Source organism: Lissotriton vulgaris, chromosome 3_1 (genome assembly GCF_964263255.1).
Source record: "Lissotriton vulgaris chromosome 3_1, aLisVul1.2, whole genome shotgun sequence".
In the NCBI taxonomy this organism is placed as follows: Eukaryota; Metazoa; Chordata; class Amphibia; order Caudata; family Salamandridae; genus Lissotriton; species Lissotriton vulgaris.
In genome coordinates this window covers 787864799-787885096 of record NC_141689.1, presented here as the reverse complement: position 1 = coordinate 787885096, position 20298 = coordinate 787864799, and the positions used below count along the sequence as shown (strand labels likewise).

The 20298-nt window shown below is 35.6% G+C and overlaps 1 protein-coding gene across 1 annotated transcript; it reads right to left on the bottom strand.

The window, feature by feature from the left end:
* Positions 1–233: 233 nt before the first annotated feature.
* On the bottom strand, positions 234–12674 carry LOC147727034 (uncharacterized). Its single transcript, XM_086963035.1, has 2 exons — positions 12570–12674; positions 234–8086 (listed from the first exon to the last, which is right to left on the bottom strand). Exon 2 carries the CDS (start codon positions 8045–8047, stop codon positions 1589–1591), a length of 6459 nt encoding a protein of 2152 aa, XP_086819161.1. The 5' UTR covers positions 8048–8086; positions 12570–12674; the 3' UTR covers positions 234–1588.
* Positions 12675–20298: the final 7624 nt, after the last annotated feature.

The window sequence follows — 20298 nt, the reverse complement described above, 5'->3', positions numbered from 1 at the left end:
TCCGACTAACTATAACGTGGGAATTTCAATGGTTTTATATCAGTAAAATTTCCAGCTAACTATAACTGGTGTGAAACCTATGGTTTTTTCAGTGAATTTGTAAGGTTTTTTAAATGCTAATTCCTAACTATAACTGGTGTGAAACCTATGGTTTTTTCAGTGAATTTCATAGGTTTTTTTAATGCTAATTCCTAACTATAACTGGTGTGTAACCTATGGTTTTTTCAGTGAATTTCATAGGTTTTTTTAATGCTAATTCCTAACTTTTTATACAGACTCATACCTATGTGTTTTTTAGTGAATTGCTAAAGTATGTTTTTGTAAAAATGAACACTATAATGTATATTGAGATAATATTTTTAATTTAAAATATTTTTTTTTTATATTTCACTTTGGTGCGCTTTCGGTGCGCGCACCGGTGCGCGTACCGTCAGCGCACTAACAAAAAAAAAGAAAAAAAAAATGAAGGAGGGACTGTGTAATAGATAGTAAGACAGATAAAAAGTGTAAAAGGAAGTAACTGAGAAAAGAAAAATGAATAAGGGAGCAAAAGAAAGAAGAAATAGGAAGAACACTAAAGTAGAGGTTAAGGGAGAATATAAATGGATATTGAAAGTAAAAAGAAGGACAGTTAAGTATGAGAATGACAGGTAGTGACGGAATCAGAGGAAAAGAATAGCAGCGATTGAGGGAAAGTAAATATCAGTGAATATAAGTAAAGAGGGGTGAAAGAGGGTACATGTAAGTGAATAAGGGCAACACATGGGGAGTAATAGAGAGAAAGAAGAGAGAGAGTAAAAGAAAGACCAAAGGAAGAACTAACTGAACTACAGTACAATGAGTGTGAAAGAAAAAAAAATGGAGAAAGAGAAAGAGGGTTAGGAAACTAAAGCAGTGGTACTAAGAGAATATAAAAAAGATAAAAAGTGGTGGAAGGAACTGAGGAAATGCAGATAGTTCCTATTAGATTAAGAAGTTGTGAATGAAGTACAGTAAAGAAACAGCAATGAAAAAAGAGTGTAAATTAGTAAAGAGAGGTAAATAAGGGTGAAAAAGAAAATGAGTGCATAACAATGTGAACACAATATAAATTACATAATGCAAACTACACAATAACTTCTACAATATGTTACATTATTTATTTTTGCTGTTCTCAGAATATATTGAATTCCACTTAAATTAGTGAGTTCAAAGTCTTCATCATATAACAGCGGGAAAAAAAAAACACAATCTAAAAGATTGTGTTTAAAAAAACCCATCCAAACATACATCTCATATATGTACACTAATCTTTGATTCACTTACTTTTCCATGAGGCCAAGTAGAAGATAGTGAAGGTCCTTTTGGTAGAAAAAAAGTCTGCTGTTCCTTATGAGTTCCATTTCATCGACTTCCTATGAAAAAAGATCTAAAAACATCATACCATACACAATCCTCACGGCCAATTTGTGTCTGATATATCGGTATTTTTTACTTTGAGATCCACTTAAAGTATCTACATGAGATAAATAATTTCAAATATTAGATTAACTAACTAACTAACTAACTTTTATTAACTATTCCCGTCTTCAAAGGCCAATTCCCTTTACTAAAACTTTGGTTTTAAAAACACTAGATAAGAATTTGTAGAGTCATAAGGCAAACGTTGTTTATAAGTTAAATGAGAATCATTGCAGTAACTCCATCCATTTTCAGATTTTAAGTAGCATGTATAATGTCCTGAGGTGGTCGAAGGTCCATCATGATAAATAATAGCTTCAGTTGTAAAGGTCCTTCCAGAAATTGATAACTGAGAAGCCACAAAATTTTTGATAGAAGTTGTCAATTTAGTTCCATCAGGTCTACATCGTTGGAAAACTAAAATGATATACTGCCCATACCTTTGTATAAATAATGTGGACAGCATTGTACAGTTACATTGGGTACACACCATATTATGATCTGCTGCTTTAACTAGATTTTTAAAAGACACTGATTTACAGTCTGGTAAAGTCAAATATATAAATCTTTCAGTGTCTATTGTAGTAGTACTTGATAAACTACAATTGTGGCAGTCATGCTGCCATTGATAAGAAAGACTGAAAAGATTATCTACATCTACACCTTCATCTTCCAAAACACCAAACATATACATTAAAAATTCCTGACAATCCTGCTGAATGTTCTGTGAAAATTTATCTTGACCAGAACACAAATCTAAAATATTTCGAATTTCTGTTACACTTTCTATTTGTGCTGTAACACTGCTACATTTCTGAAACACAGAATTCAATAAACCACACAATCTTTGATCCCGATTTTCAACAATCTGTTCTTGTAAACTTTTAAGAAAAAAAACAACATTAACCACTACATTAGCATAGCAGTTGACACCAGAACTGTTTTCAAACTGAAATCCAACAACATTTTCTCCACAATTCTTTTTCTTCCTGTTTTCAATTACAGTTTTCTCTACTTTTTGTCTTTTTGCAACTACCTCACTACAATTATCCTCATTTCTTCTTTTTCGGCCTACCACACGTTTTTCAAACAGAGGATATTGAGGCAAATGTGGAGCATACTCTCTTCTTAACCTATTGTATTCTTTAACACAATCTAGATCGGCAGAAATATTTGTCTCATCACATGCAATCAAATACAATCCTGATAAAGTTCTGACTCGAGATAATGCCACATATGCCATACCCTCTTTAAACACAGATCTTCCAATGTTCACCAATGCACTATCTACACTTAAACCTTGAGATTTATGAATTGTCACTGCATACGCCAAACAAACAGGAAACTGTTTTCGGCGAACATATAAGTCTTTTACAAGTAAAAATCTAGCAGAACAACGACTTATTTGTTGTACTTGTTCAATGCCATCAAATTTTATTTTTAAAAATTCAATTCCATCTCTATTTCTGTAATTCACAAAATCAACAACATAACCCATTGCTCCATTTACCAGACCGCTTTCAACATTTAAATTCCTTCTCAAAATGATACGACAATTTAAACACACATTCAGAGTCTTTTCAAAACCAGCTGTTTTTGAAATACTTTTCTCCAATGAATGCAATTTAATTTTCAAATTTTCTGACAAAACAATTGTTGCACCCATATGCTCTATTTTATCTATTGCTTCTAGTTTCACAATCTCTTCATTTTCTAAGTCTAACATTTTTTGGTTGAAGATGGAACATTCTTGCAGAGTTGGCATCAAACATATCCCAGATTTCTTCTCAGTCATTTTTTTAAAAATATTCTCTGGAAGAATGTTTTCATTTGGATACAAATTTGAAATTAATCGACTATGCAAAGCTTTTTTCCCTTTCTCAGTCATTTTTCCAATTCTTACATCTTGTAGAATATTTTTATAATCTTCATCCTTGGCCTGTCGCATATTTTGAAGCAGTTCAGCATATTTAAAATTTAGCCATATATTAACATTTCCAATGCTTCCAAGGGACTTCCTGGTATCTTCATGCGTGAGCATTTTAAACACTGGTTGTCCTTTTACTGGAGTCAACTGCAATAGATCTCCAAAAACAATAATGTGTTTTCCTCCAAATAACACATCATAGTCTGTTTTAAGAATTTCTTGCATTCTCAAATGCACAAAAGCAAGCATTAGATTTGAGACCATGCTTACTTCATCTATGATAAGAAGTTTCATTTTCTTCAAGACTCTTGAAACTTCAGAACACGCATCTCCAGATAGCTTGTTGTAATGCAATTTATTATCATGTTCAACTGGCAGCATCAATAAACGATGTAGAGTAATCCCTTTAATGTTATGTGCTGCCAGACCAGTTGGAGCAGTTACAACACAAGACAGTGGTGAATCAGTCCTTTTCTGCAGATAACTTGCAACGGCTTTAATTAGAAAACTTTTTCCTGTCCCCGCTTCTCCACTTACATACAGTCGGACAGGGTCAAATAATATACATGAGCACTCTTTTTTCTCATGTCTGAATCCATGTTCAATCTGCTCTGTGACTTCATCATATATCTTTTTCTGCTCAATGTTTAGTTGCGTTACCAAATCTTCTAAGTTAACTCCATCCTCTTGAGCTTGTTCCATAGCTCTTTCCACCTCATCCATGGCAGTGGCAGCTTCATTTTGGATAATTGGTCCTCCTAGTGGATCCTGGCTCAATGAAGTAGAACTCTGACTATCTTGAGAACTGTTTCTAGCTATCTCTTCAGCAATTGTGGTTTCTTGCTCCATTTCTTCATTCAACATTTGCAGATAATTTAGAAAAATAGGACATTCTATGGTATCCTTAGTTGCATTAAAAGAGTCTTCATAACAGAGAAAATCTCCAAGTAGTTCCTCTTCTGTACGCCATGGCTTAAAGAGTTGCAAAAGAGCTAAGTAGTAAAATTCTCTTTTGTCTGGAACTTCACAACTCAATTTTCGATGATTAATCAAATGGCCTTTTTTCTGCTTCACTAGACATCCTTCATAGCCAATGAGTGCATATTTTCCATTATTGATATCTTCTGTGATGTTCCTCTTATAACTGTAGTTTTGAAGAACTTCATACAAACATGTGTTCTCAAGGTGAGTACTTCTATTTGGATAGTATGTATCCAACATATTTGTCTTCAAAATATCTGTACTGTTTGGTTCTTTTTCCGCCAAATATTCAATTTCTTGTACAGATTTCAAAACTCGGTTTCGTGTGGCAGCAAGACCAAGACTCACCCAAATGATTGTTCTTGATTTGGCATAGAGACTTGCTGATGATAACCGATCAGAACATTCATATGCTCCAATTTCTCGATGCGACAACATCTTCAGACTGAAACTGTATAATTTCTTGCTTAGACTCTTTTCATGTGAAATGTCCTCCCACATTTCCTTCAGTTCTGTCTTTTCTTTTTTGGTGATGTAAGATGTCACATATCGAGCCACAGCAATAGAGTTGTCAGCAACGAACTGAATATCCATGTTAGCATTCCACATGGACAAAATCACTGGGTTGTAATCGTTGATGTACTTAGATTCTTCATTTCTTTTCAAATTATATGTGTTTTTGGGAGATTTTCTCGTCACAGTATGTCGTAGAGATGACATCAAATTATTTACTCTTCCCTTAGAAATCACTGGTCGAGGAAATGCAAAACGACATTTCGTGTAGTACTTTTCCTTGTTTTTAAATTTTCGACGACAGTACTTTCCACAACGATGAGATTGAAAACGTAAAACTTGTTGCCTTAAATTGTTTTCTTCAGTAGATTTTGGAACAGCACATGTTGAATACTCTTCAATGAAACTCATCACTGTTTCATCTGAATCTGTTCCAAATTTGGGTGCATCTTTAATCCACAACAACATATGTATATGAGGAGCACCTCTCGCTTGATATTCCTTCCTCCAAAAGAAATCCAAAACCTCTCCAAGGGGAGGATTTTTTTTGTTGGTAATAAAAGACATCATAGCTTCAAATCTATGATTAAAATATCTGCAAACATTCACTGGATCTAAAGAACACAGTTCTCCTGGTGTTTTCAATTCTATATTTGGTATGTTTTCATTTGCCTCTCGTAGAAATTGAAGTAAATCGTCCCATGCATACTCAGCACAGCTAAGAGTGAGGAACCATGTAGGAGTTCCTAAGTTTCTTAGCATACATTTCAATTCTCCATGACGACGAAACCAATACTCATTGGTTCCACGTTGACATGCCATGAGATTGATTAGCTGAGATTCCAAAATACTGTCTTGCAGATTAACTTTCTCCATAAAGTCCCTTGCACATACATTTTGCAAATGAGGTCCACTTTTTAATATATGATTAACTGCATAAGAAAGCCCAGACAAATCACTTTCAAACAGTAGATGAAATAAATATGGAATGCATTGACGAAACCTTGGATCTTCTGCATATAATCTTAGAGTCCGGTATTCAGCTGCAGGAATTTGAACTGGTCGATCATCATATCGTCCACCACAACCTGTTGGAAATAATTGTGGAAAACAACGAGCTTCCAAACTTTCTTCCCATACACTAATGGGACTTCCTTTTGCTGCCTTCATTTGAAACAAGTCAATTGCATTTCCCATTACTTCTTTGGAATGCAAAGGATGAACAGTATAATGTTCATATATTTCTTCAGTTCTAGACACATCAACTTTTTCAATTTGACCAACTGAAGAATCACTATCTTCTTCTGTAGCTGTTTCCTCAACTCCAACACTTACATGTTTGTAGTACTCATTGTTTTTAACTAAATACAACGTTGCCTTCTTGACTTTTTTAACATCCACTAAATCTTGCCAAATTTTCTTACTCTTTGTTGGAACCCCATTAACTAGAATAACTAAAGGATCTTCTTCTACTCTTTCTACACCAATTGTATTAATATTTTTCTTTACATCTAGAGGCAAATAAACAACTCTTCCCTTTAATCCTCTCAGTAAATCTGATGGAGGCAATTTCCCTGTCTTAGGCTCCATGCGTACAATAGCCTGAAAAGGATGGACACATTGAATCAAAATAGATTCATAAGTATTTAGATCCATCAATTCAGAAGGAATATCTATCAACTGAAGATTATTATAAACTGCTCTTGCAGGCATTCTATTTTCATTTAATTTTTTCAAACAATAAGTGCAAATACGCTGATCCAAACTCAAATCAAAAGAATTCTCCACCAACAAATAACTTACAAAATCCTCCCATTCACTATTATTTTCCAATTCACTTTTTGCATATAAATCAACTAACCTAGTCTGAATTTTATAATGAGTCCGTCGACAACACACACAAGTTACATTAGGCCTCTCACTTGATTTCACCTTAAACTTGATAATTTCCTCATCAAACTTTTCAATACTTGAAATTTGTCCATTATCTTCTGCATTGCCATCCATTACTATATCTATTTCTACACTGTCCTCTTTGTTCCCAAAATAACAAAACTCAATTTCTTCACAAATAGTCTTCACATCCACTTCAGATCCATGCAAAAGAGCACTATTTAACTGTTTAAGCTTAAGTGCAGGACTTTTTGCATAATACAACTTCCTCACTAATTTCCTTACGTTATTATGATGCACTGCTAACATCCTAAAATGATGAAAAACACTCCGACAAACTTTTCTAGAAAGACATGCTAGTGAATGCCCTTGCAAACCTGTGCTTTCTCTCACTCTGCAAGGATCTAACTCTTGCAGGATCTTCATTTTTTGTTTGAGACTTTTTTTACTATATGTACGTAAGAAATTTCGAAGCAAATCAATTGATTCCTGTCGCACACTACAAATACTACTGCATTTCCATGTGTACACTGGACCCTTAGTACGTCTCCCTAAAACTTCATCAGCTAACACCTCTTCTGCATCTCTAGGTACAAGTTTCTCTTTTTCCATCACACAACTATCTTTCACCTCATAGGCACGACCACTGGTGTCAACCGCATGCACCAAATCATTTTCCTGAAAGTAACTCTCCTCATTAAAAAAAGGCTCAGAACTTGAACTATGCATCCATTCACCAGAAAATACTTCACAAAAATTACTCCGATTAATAATTCTTTTCCATCTACTGTTCGATTTGAAAACATCCATTGCCTTATTAAGTATCCTAATTCTATTGATTATTAAAATAAATAATTTTTTCTTAACTTCAAAAGCCTGATCAACAATCTTTTCTACACTTTTCTTTTTCTTGTAAAAAGCAGCTTTTAGTTTACTTTTCTTTTCATTTTTTAGCAAATTTAAAACTACCCTATTGCGAAACATTCGCCTACGAATGTCCCTAAAAACATTTACCCTTCTATTGCTAACCATTCTCTTCTCTCCTGGTCCAATGGAAACATTTTTTGTGGGCTTCTCTTTCCTTTTTAGATTTGTTGACTTTTTCTGTATATTCACATTAGCAATTTCATTTTTTTTCCTACGACATATGTTACGAAGAAAAGACTTAATTGGCTTACCAGAAGCTTTTCTGGTGTTTTTTGAAGTAGTTGTTGAAGAGGATTCCATAAACTCTGTTGTTGATGTTCTCCTTTTCCGTATGGTATTTTTGATTTTTCTTTGCCTTGAAGGCATTTTTGCTTGCTTTTCAGAAGTTGATTTGAATCTGTTGTTCTGTTAAAAAAACACATGAAAGACCACTATTAGCAAACAACAAAGTAATGTTAAAAAGCAAACAATATAAACAATAAATTGCAACATATTTAAGTTTATACAATAGCAACTCATGGCTTTATTTTTAAAGGCCTTGCGCCACCAGTGCGTCACTTATTACCCATGTTTAAAGTCAAGCATCAGCTGCACATGGCATTCATAAATAAGGGCCAAATGCATATACCAATCAATTGCACCCAAAAATCGATTTTTGAATAACATGTAAGGAACACTGCACAGAACCTATGTACAACCAATCAATATCATCAAACAAAGTCAGGGCCTTATTTATGAAAGCCTTGCGCCACCAGTGTGTCACTTATTACCCATGTTTAAAGTCATGCATCAGTTGCACATGGCAATCATAAATAAGGGCCAAATGCATATACCAATCAATTGCACCCAAAAATCGATTTTTGAATAACATGTAAGGAACACTGCACAGAACCTAAGTACAACCACTCAATATCATCAAACAAAGTCAGGGCCTTATTTATGAAAGCCTTGCGCCACCAGTGCGTCACGTATTACCCATGTTGAAAGTCATGCATCGGCTGCACATGGCAATCATAAATAAGGGCCAAATACATATACCAATCAATTGCACCCAAAAATCGATTTTTGAATAGCATGTAAGAAACACTGCGCAAAACCTAAGTACAACCACTCAATATCATCAAACAAAGTCAGGGCCTTATTTATGAAAGCCTTGCGCCACCAGTGCGTCACGTATTACCCATGTTGAAAGTCATGCATCGGCTGCACATGGCAATCATAAATAAGGGCCAAATACATATACCAATCAATTGCACCCAAAAATCAATTTTTGAATAACATGTAAGAAACACTGCGCAGAACCTATGTACAACCAATCAATATCATCAAACAAAGTCAGGGCCTTATTTATGAAAGCCTTGCGCCACCAGTGCGTCACGTATTACCCATGTTTAAAGTCATGCATCGGCTGCACATGGCAATCATAAATAAGGGCCAAATACATATACCAATCAATTGCACCCAAAAATCGATTTTTGAATAGCATGTAAGAAACACTGCGCAAAACCTAAGTACAACCACTCAATATCATCAAACAAAGTCAGGGCCTTATTTATGAAAGCCTTGCGCCACCAGTGCGTCACATATTACCCATGTTGAAAGTCATGCATCGGCTGCACATGGCAATCATAAATAAGGGCCAAATACATATACCAATCAATTGCACCCAAAAATCAATTTTTGAATAACATGTAAGAAACACTGCGCAGAACCTATGTACAACCAATCAATATCATCAAACAAAGTCAGGGCCTTATTTATGAAAGCCTTGCGCCACCAGTGCGTCACTTATTACCCATGTTTAAAGTCATGCATCGGCTGCACATGGCAATCATAAATAAGGGCCAAATACATATACCAATCAATTGCACCCAAAAATCGATTTTTGAATAACATGTAAGAAACACTGTGCAGAACCTATGTACAACCAATCAATATCATCAAACAAAGTCAGAGCCTTATTTATGAAAGCCTTGCGCCACCAGTGCGTCACTTATTACCCATGTTTAAAGTCATGCATCAGCTGCACATGGCAATCATAAATAAGTGCCAAATACATATACCAATCAATTGCACCCAAAAATCGATTTTTGAATAACATGTAAGGAACACTGCACAGAACCTAAGTACAACCACTCAATATCATCAAACAAAGTCAGGCCTTATTTATGAAAGCCTTGCGCCACCAGTGCGTCACTTATTACCCATGTTTAAAGTCATGCATCAGTTGCACATGGCAATCATAAATTAGGGCAAAATACATATACTAATCAATTGCACCCAAAAATCAATTTTACAATAACATGTAAGAAACACGGCGCAGAACCTAAGTACAACCAATCAATATCATCAAACAAAGTCAGGGCCTTATTTATGAAAGCCTTGCGCCACCAGTGCGTCACGTATTACCCATGTTGAAAGTCATGCATCGGCTGCACATGGCAATCATAAATAAGGGCCAAATACATATACCAATCAATTGCACCCAAAAATCGATTTTTGAATAACATGTAAGGAACACTGCACAGAACCTAAGTACAACCACTCAATATCATCAAACAAAGTCAGGGCCTTATTTATGAAAGCCTTGCGCCACCAGTGCGTCACGTATTACCCATGTTTAAAGTCATGCATCGGCTGCACATGGCAATCATAAATAAGGGCCAAATACATATACCAATCAATTGCACCCAAAAATCGATTTTTGAATAGCATGTAAGAAACACTGCGCAAAACCTAAGTACAACCACTCAATATCATCAAACAAAGTCAGGGCCTTATTTATGAAAGCCTTGCGCCACCAGTGCGTCACGTATTACCCATGTTGAAAGTCATGCATCGGCTGCACATGGCAATCATAAATAAGGGCCAAATACATATACCAATCAATTGCACCCAAAAATCAATTTTTGAATAACATGTAAGAAACACTGCGCAGAACCTATGTACAACCAATCAATATCATCAAACAAAGTCAGGGCCTTATTTATGAAAGCCTTGCGCCACCAGTGCGTCACTTATTACCCATGTTTAAAGTCATGCATCAGCTGCACATGGCAATCATAAATAAGGGCCAAATACATATACCAATCAATTGCACCCAAAAATCGATTTTTGAATAACATGTAAGAAGCACTGTGCAGAACCTATGTACAACCAATCAATATCATCAAACAAAGTCAGAGCCTTATTTATGAAAGCCTTGCGCCACCAGTGCGTCACTTATTACCCATGTTTAAAGTCATGCATCGGCTGCACATGGCAATCATAAATAAGGGCCAAATACATATACCAATCAATTGCACCCAAAAATCGATTTTTCAATAACATGTAAGGAACACTGCACAGAACCTAAGTACAACCACTCAATATCATCAAACAAAGTCAGGCCTTATTTATGAAAGCCTTGCGCCACCAGTGCGTCACTTATTACCCATGTTTAAAGTCATGCATCAGTTGCACATGGCAATCATAAATTAGGGCAAAATACATATACTAATCAATTGCACCCAAAAATCGATTTTTCAATAACATGTAAGAAACACGGCGCAGAACCTAAGTACAACCAATCAATATCATCAAACAAAGTCAGGGCCTTATTTATGAAAGCCTTGCGCCACCAGTGCGTCACTTATTACCCATGTTTAAAGTCATGCATCAGCTGCACATGGCATTCATAAATAAGGGCCAAATACATATACCAATCAATTGCACCCAAAAATCGATTTTTGTTTAACATGTAAGAAGCACTGTGCAGAACCTATGTACAACCAATCAATATCATCAAACAAAGTCAGAGCCTTATTTATGAAAGCCTTGCACCACCAGTGCGTCACTTATTACCCATGTTTAAAGTCATGCATCAGCTGCACATGGCAATCATAAATAAGGGCCAAATACATATACCAATCAATTGCACCCAAAAATCGATTTTTGAATAACATGTAAGGAACACTGCACAGAACCTAAGTACAACCACTCAATATCATCAAACAAAGTCAGGCCTTATTTATGAAAGCCTTGCGCCACCAGTGCGTCACTTATTACCCATGTTTAAAGTCATGCATCAGTTGCACATGGCAATCATAAATTAGGGCAAAATACATATACTAATCAATTGCACCCAAAAATCGATTTTTCAATAACATGTAAGAAACACGGCGCAGAACCTAAGTACAACCAATCAATATCATCAAACAAAGTCAGGGCCTTATTTATGAAAGCCTTGCACCACCAGTGCGTCACTTATTACCCATGTTTAAAGTCATGCATCAGCTGCACATGGCATTCATAAATAAGGGCCAAATACATATACCAATCAATTGCACCCAAAAATCGATTTTTGAATAACATGTAAGGAACACTGCACAGAACCTAAGTACAACCACTCAATATCATCAAACAAAGTCAGGGCCTTATTTATGAAAGCCTTGCGCCACCAGTGCGTCACTTATTACCCATGTTTAAAGTCATGCATCAGCTGCACATGGCATTCATAAATAAGGGCCAAATACATATACCAATCAATTGCACCCAAAAATCGATTTTTCAATAACATGTAAGAAACACTGCACAGAACCTAACTACAACCACTCAATATCATCAAACAAAGTCAGGGCCTCATTTATAAAAGCCTGGCGCCACCAGTGCATCACTTATTACCCATGTTTAAAGTCATGCATCAACTGCACATGGCAATCATAAAAAAGGCCAAATAAAAATACCATTCATTTGCACCCAAAATCGATTTTTAAATAACATGTAAAAAACACTGCGCAGGACTTATATACTAACATACAATTTCACTTCTAAAACATAACTATCTGCTTCCAAATATTCTCCATAGAGAAAATAAATCTCTATCTAAATTAAATGAATCATTACTTACCTTTAGAAATGCTTTTGGAGATTGAAAACAGTGTCAGACACACACACCAATTTTTCTTTAGCAGAGGAAAAGGTGTGCTCTCAATACACTGAAACCAAGACTGGCATAGAAAATCTCTATCTTTGTACACATATGCCTTAATTCAACCAATGAAAACTCTTCCCTCACTATTTTCAAACCAACACCCATCCCCCTCTCAAACCTTTCTATCTGTTACCATAGCAACTCCCTCCTAACTGAACTCTAAGGTTCAAAAGTTTATCTTACAATGTTGCAAATTAACTCAGCAAGGATGTTTGACCTGTCAATACAGCAGCCTATACAGGGTATTTTTGCTTTTGGTGACTTTTTTTAAACCATTCAAATTGCTTCTTTCACACAACATAACCATGCACCCTAACTTTCAGTTTTCAACTATCTGAATCCACCAATCATTGCTAGTGATTCAAGAGCACAGAAACTCCACAATTATTTTTTTGTGAACTCCTACTGTTCCAACTGCCATTTCATTCCCACACTTCATCTGACTGGACCAGAACCTTCTCACATCATGTACTCTGTTTGGGTTATTGGACATAGCTACATCCACTGGGCTCAAAGGTATGCAGCTAGCAGAAATTTTCATAACCTTGATTTATCAAATGTGGAAATCAAGTGGATTGGCCACAGAGGATTAAAATGTCACCAATTGATACCATTGGTGAAAACCTTTTTGCATCTGCCAGAACCTGACCTTATAATTGTGCACTGTGGTGGAAACGATCTAGGCACATTAACTGGGGTAGGTCTGGAAATGCTATTAAAGGACACCTTTCATCAATTGATGATACTTTTTCCCCACACTGCCTTGGTATATTCCAATATATGCCAAAGACAGAAATGGAACTGGTCCAACCAATTTGGTCCACAATTTGAGAAAGCACGGAAACATGTAAATAAATCTGTTTCTGCTTACATGAGAGACTGTGGAATGGGTTCATTATACAATAATAACTTGCGTTACAACATGCAAGACATCTACAGAGGAGATGGAGTGCACTTCTCAGATGAGGGGAATAGAATATTCCTCCTGAATTTAAGAATGTGTATTGGAACCTACTTGTAGGTACCTAAATCAACCACAGAACCCAAAAGCTCTTTTCAGAGCTACCCTAACTCTGATCATTCAAAGCGTTTACTTTTTTCTAACTTTTTTCACTATTTTTCACCAAAGTACGCGTACGAGTACGCTTAAAGGTGCGCGCACCAGGCGCTCCCCCCGTGGAAAATTAAAGAATTTTTTTTTTTTTTTTTACGTTTATGAGCCTCCTAAGCCCCCCTCAGAAAACCTAGAGGGTCAAGAAGTCTCTACAGTTCCCCCTTCTATCCATTCCGAACATTGTTTACCCTCCATCTTGTGTCTCGATTGTTCCGAAACACAAAATGGATGACTCCCGTTACGCTGCCCGTGCGCGTACTGGAGCGCGCACTAGTAAGCGCAAAATAAAAAAAGGTGGGAAAGTAATTTACGGAAAACCCAATGGAGACACTTTCATCAAATATAGAATACGCCCTACTACATAGCAGTCCCTACCATTTGCCCAAATTTGGTGAAATTCCATTGAGACATTTAGGCTACAGGCCTGTCTAAATATCCTGAGGTAAATTACATGACAAAAACACACTTGTAATGTTAGAATTTACAACCAATTAAAAAGTATCTCTCATTTTCTACGATTTTTTCCTGTCGTTTGATTGGTTAAGTACAACAATATATATAAAAGAAGAGAGGGAAACACAGCCATTTTGACTACTGCTTCCTGAAGTACACTTGAAAACAAATTTCACTGTCAACTTCAACTAATTTCTCTAAGGTAACTTCTAATTATGGAAGTATATTGTACACGTTAAGTTTATTTCTTAAAAAATATTCTGTTAGTGATATGCTATCCCTCTTTAATAGTTAGAGATAGACATAGACTTCTCTGTAATAGTTATGGATTGAGTTAGGCTTCTCTGGTATACTAGCTCTACTAATATAGTTAATTTATATGCAATTTTCAGAAAGAAAATGGAAGGAGAAAATAAGGCAAATGATACTTCTATCAAAGTAAAGGTGGAAAAACCAGAAGATGAAAAAAAAGAAGTTGATTTCATGGATGACTCTTTGGATGAACAGTTTATAGAATGTTTGGAAGAAATTGAATCATGTACATATAATTATGAGGAAATTCCGGACAATATTATGTTAGAAATTTTATTAAATTATGAAAAAGAATCAGAGGAATAAATTTATCTTTAATAATTTCAATTGTTTCAGACAATATTCTTTTTTATATGTAATTCATGAAGTATTACCAAAAATGTTTAAAATATAAAGTGAGACTTATAGTATACTGTTCAACTATTTTTCTGTTACATAGTAAGTTTACTCATAGTTACTACCTTTCTCCCACTATATTATCTCATATGAATATTTTACACCTCATTTTCATAAGTGAACAGGACAGACTACTCATGATCCCCTAGAAATTCTCAGGGAGTGCTTAAAAGATCTGTTTCTCCTTTCCAGACAGACTATATTATGAATTCCTTATACCACAAAAAATACAATAACAACATGCAAGATGTCTACAAAGAAGATGGTGAACATTAAATTTAAGTCTCTTCATTAGTACCTACATGTAGGTACTTACATAAAATAAACAAATAAAAAAAAAAAACAATTCATAAACATACAATTTTTGAAGTGATTATTTTTCCATAGTACCCTCCCCGATACGCTCCCCCGTGCGCGCACCAGGCGCTTCCCCCGCGAAAATCGAAAAAAAAAAAAAAAAATTTTGAGGCCCCGCGGGGCCCTTTAATGGCCCCCATATCAAACCTAGGGGGTCAGGGGGGGTCTACCCTGCCCCCTTATGGTCAATTCCACCCTTTGTTTTTGCCACCTCTTATGACTAGATTTTACCGATAGACAAGATGGCGGCCGCTCCGGACTGTTTAGAATGTTTACAGACAACTGAGAGCCAACCAGCTTTCTGCGCGCAAGTCGCGTGTCGCGCCGGGAGCGCTCACGGGTGCGCGCACCCGAGAGCGCCTATAGATATATATATTTTTTTGAACGTTAATTTCTCAAAATCCACTGAAGCACATATCTTGAGACATAGCAAAGGCACATCGGGCTACCAGTCCCTACAATTTTGCCAAGTTTGGTGGAAATCCATTCAGCCGTTCGGGCTAAAAGTGAAATCGACCGCCCTATGGAAATTAACATGGGGAAAACGCGTTTTGGGACCCCCCTTTTATCTCGGCCCCCGCTTGACGAATCCCCCCCAAACTTTCAGGGAAGGACCGGACCGCCATGAGACCATTTTCCTGAAAATTTCAGGCAGATTCGACAACCGGCGCCAAAGTTATTCAAAATAGAATGTTGAGATTTAACATTGAAAATTATCCTAACTATAACTACCTACTGGCGACCGCCAGTAGGTAATATATATATATATATATATATATATATATATATATATATATATATATATATATATATATATATATATATATATATTTGCATACAAAGAGATCCGTCAAACCCTGTTTGCGCTCCACTACTGGTGCTTAGCATAGGGGCCAGATCATGGCCCAAAAACAACAATTTTACTTCAATGATGCGGCACACAGACTTGGGTGATTTTCAGCTCGGTTTATTCAATAACAACTCTAACCAACACGTTTCAGCCTGACCTCGGCTTTGTTCACGGTAAGTGAGTAATCATTACGTTTTTACTTTTATATCCTATCTGCCATTATGGGGCATTATGGCATATGTAGTGCAGTTAGATATTTGCAATTATTTACAATTTAGTTCAGGCATTGGGTTCTTTTTACATGCATTATTTTTTGTCTGTTTTGCATTTGTATAGTTCATGGGTTTAGTACCCGGTTTCTTCATTGATTAACAGTCTCAATATTAATGAAATTGTTACAATGTCTCTTGGATGTAACATTGCATTTCGATCACCGCCACTGCATGTTTTCTCTTTTTAACAGTTTTAACTTCATCTTAGTTCTTGGTATTTCGCTGTGATATTGTGATTTATATCTTAACCGCATGCGCGCTAGCGGTTTTCCCGCTGAGCGCCGCGATTTTAAAAATCCTGTGTTACGTGACAAGGTCAACTCATCACACGCACAGCGCAGGTAACGCCCATGACGAGTTGACCTTGTCACACGCATCGAAGGGGTCAGTTTCTAAAAAAAAATATATATATATATACATATGTATATATATATATATATATATATATATATCTTTCAGCAAAAACGTTTCTATCAAGAAACACCCCGCACACTACTCCGTTTGTTAAATGCTTTGGTTTATTTTCTGTAGGTTCCCCACCTACGTGTTTCGGACATGAAGCTGTCCCTGGTCACAGTACAAACATTATGACCAGGGACAGCTTCATGTCCGAAACGCGTAGGTGGGGAACCTACAGAAAATAAACCAATTCATTTAACAAACGGAGTAGTGTGCGGCGTGTTTCTTGAGAGAAACGTTTTTGCTGAAAGGTATTGCTGCGAGGGTGTCCTGAACCTTGCCGCCGGCACCAGCTTTTGATGCTCCTCTCATTTTGGGACATTTGCTCGTGATATATATATATATATAGCAATCTGCCTTGAAGACAGAGTGGATGTATAGGTGTCTGAATGGAGGATTTAGTAGCAATGTGACAATGAGATTGACTGTCTAAGTGGCAAATTTAAAGTGTCTCACTAAATATATTGGATAGTTATTAAACTGTGTGAATACCTGTATCACTCTATCTCTTGTTGTGTAAACTACTAAATAAGTTGGTTACTAGCTATGTGAAAGTCTATATTAGTTATTAATTAGTTAAGTGAGTATTTGTATGGGATAGTGAATGAATGTATGTGTGGTTGGGTGAGTGGTGTGTGACTGTCTAAAGATGTGTAAATAGTTGATTTAGTAGGTATATGAGGTTAAGACTGTTTGTGGAAACAGTTGTTTGGGTGAGTAAATCTCTTTATGGGTGTGGTGATGAGTAAATATATTTATCATTGATACATGTTCAACAAACTAGAAATATAAATGGCAGTGTATGTGACAGTTGTTGTAAATAAATAAGTATACATAAGACTGTATGAGTGACGTACGGATAACTGTATACTTGTAATAGTGATTTTATAACACACTAAGTATGAGTTACTATCTATATGAATAAATGAAGTGGTGTTTGTGTAAGTGTGTAGCTTAGTAAATGTAAGTATGATCAATTGTTTGCATAAGTGAGTAGGATGACTGCATAAGTGAATAGGGTCTCTTCCCTGCCGGATATGAATTACTCCATTACATTAATTAATTAGTAGCTGGACAACAAATATAGCCTGCCAGTTTTAAAATCAGGCCTTGCTTTCTATTAGAATAATTTAAGATTGTCGTTGGCCCTAGGTATAGAGAATTTTGATTCCCAGGTAACATGTATGTAGAATGATAAAGTATAGGTCATCCTTTTTAGTATGCCTGTAAGGTAAATGTTTTTAGGTAATTTATTTATTTATTAAGTAATTTACCTCCCGAGTATAGAGCATTATAAACTGCCATGAACTAACCTTTGGTTTTGCACTCTCTCATGATAAATTCATTTGATCTGTATTTCTCTTTTTAAGTGTGTTGTATAGAAACTTTTTTATCAAACGTGCTTATTATCGTTATTGTTGTAAATTTTAAATGCATTTGTCATATTTTGTGATTGTACTTTTGAGGTCATGTTGTCCAAAATAAAGTCTTGTTGAAATGAAATGAAATGAATAGGATGTGTGCTAGTGTGTGATGTCGATGTAGGTGTATAGGTATATTTAATTGTGCTCTATTGATCTTTGTTAGCATGTATGAGTGAATCTATAGGTAAGTGGTTAGATGTGTGTGTAGATGTAGGAATCACTGAGTGGGTTTTTAGAAACTTGTATTGGTGTGTCAATGGTTTCAAATATGGTACTCCATACTTTATAATGAGTGTTGAAAGGTTATACTAGTGTATGATAAGACGTATAAGATTGTCACATGGATGATGTCATCAGTGATGTCCTCAGTGATGTCATTTGAGATGTCATGAATGATGTAATATGTGACATCATCAGCAGTGGATTGTACGAGTGAAATGTCCAACTAACTATAACACCCCTAAAACCTATGTTTTTTCAGTGAATTTCAAAGGTTTTTTGAATGCTGATTCCTAACTATAACATGTCTGAATCCTATGTTTTTTCATGAATTTCAAAGGTTTTGTAAAAGACAATTTTTAAATGTATTTATTGTTATTTTTATTTTTTTATACTGATTTTCCGCATTTTCTTAAACAGTTTATTTTTAGATATTTTATTTTTTAAATTACATTATAATTACATTATACATTACATTACAAAATATACTTTCTCAGAATGACTTACTTTAGTTTAAAAACTTTGCAAATAGGCAATTGACTTTTAAGCACAATAGTTACAGTTGTTGCAATGGGCAACTCAATTTCAAACACAATGCAACATTGAGATCAATGTGACTTTCTAGTTAAATGTAATTCATTATTTTTTGGATTACTTTTCTAACCACAGGACTGGATCCTAAACTAAGTCCTGGTACATCACCTGTAAACAGTTTAGTAAAAGCGTCTTGGTTACATTAGTGATTTTTAAGGAATTTTATTGTATTTTAAAAGATGACAGAAACTTTTCCACATAGAATCACCAATGTTTTCCTAAGGGGGGGAAATTCACTTATCAGATAAGTAGTGTTAACGTTACTTTTTCTTACTCAGTGGTGGATCCTGTTTCCAGCACGGGTGCATCTTCTGTAAACAGTCAAAAAAATGCATTTAAGTCATACAGGCAATTTTTAAGGAATATTATTTTTACTTTGTGAAAATAGACACTTAGAAACTTTTCTGGTGAAAACCACACAATGGATTCCTATGGAAGGAAATACAAGTTACTTGTAAGTACGGTTAGAATTACTTTTCAGGATCAGTACTGGGCTCAAAGAAGCAGCACCAAGTCACTCCTGATAACCGGTGAGTACATCGGAATTCGTAGTTCTGCTGATTTTATAGGAATTGTTTAAAGTTCAAAAAGTCCACACTTAGAAGAATTTCCAAGTGAAACCAGTCAATGTTCGTCTATGGAAGGACATTCAAGTAACTGGTAAGTACGGTTAGAAATACTTTTCATGATCAGTACTGGGCTCAAAGATGCAGCACTGATGTCTCTCCTTATAACATGTGAGTAAATCGGAATCCGTAGTTCAGCTGATTTTAGAGGAATATTTGTACGTTTCAAAAATCAACACGTAGAAACTTTTCTGCTGAAAACCACACAATGGATTCCTATGGAAGGAAATACAAGTTACTGGTAAGTACGCTTAGAATAACTTTTCAAGGTCAGTGCTAGGCTAAAAGATGCCGCACTGGGTTCTCTCCTGATAACAGGTGAGTAAATCAGAATTCGTAGTTTGGCTGATATTAGAGGAATATTTGTACGTTTAAAAAATCAACACTTAGAAACTTTTCTGCTGAAAACCAAACAATGGATTCCTATGGAAGGAAATACAAATTACTGTAAGTACGCTTAGAATTACTTTTCATGGTCAGTGCTTGGCTAAAAGATGCCGCATTGGGTTATCTCCTGATAACAGGTGAGTACATTGGAATTGGTAGTTCGGCTGATTTTACAGTAATAT

Excerpts from the sequence above, each read along its gene's own strand:
- LOC147727034 (XM_086963035.1), bottom strand. The coding sequence starts at position 8,047 with ATGCCTTCAAGGCAAAGAAAAATCAAAAATACCATACGGAAAAGGAGA.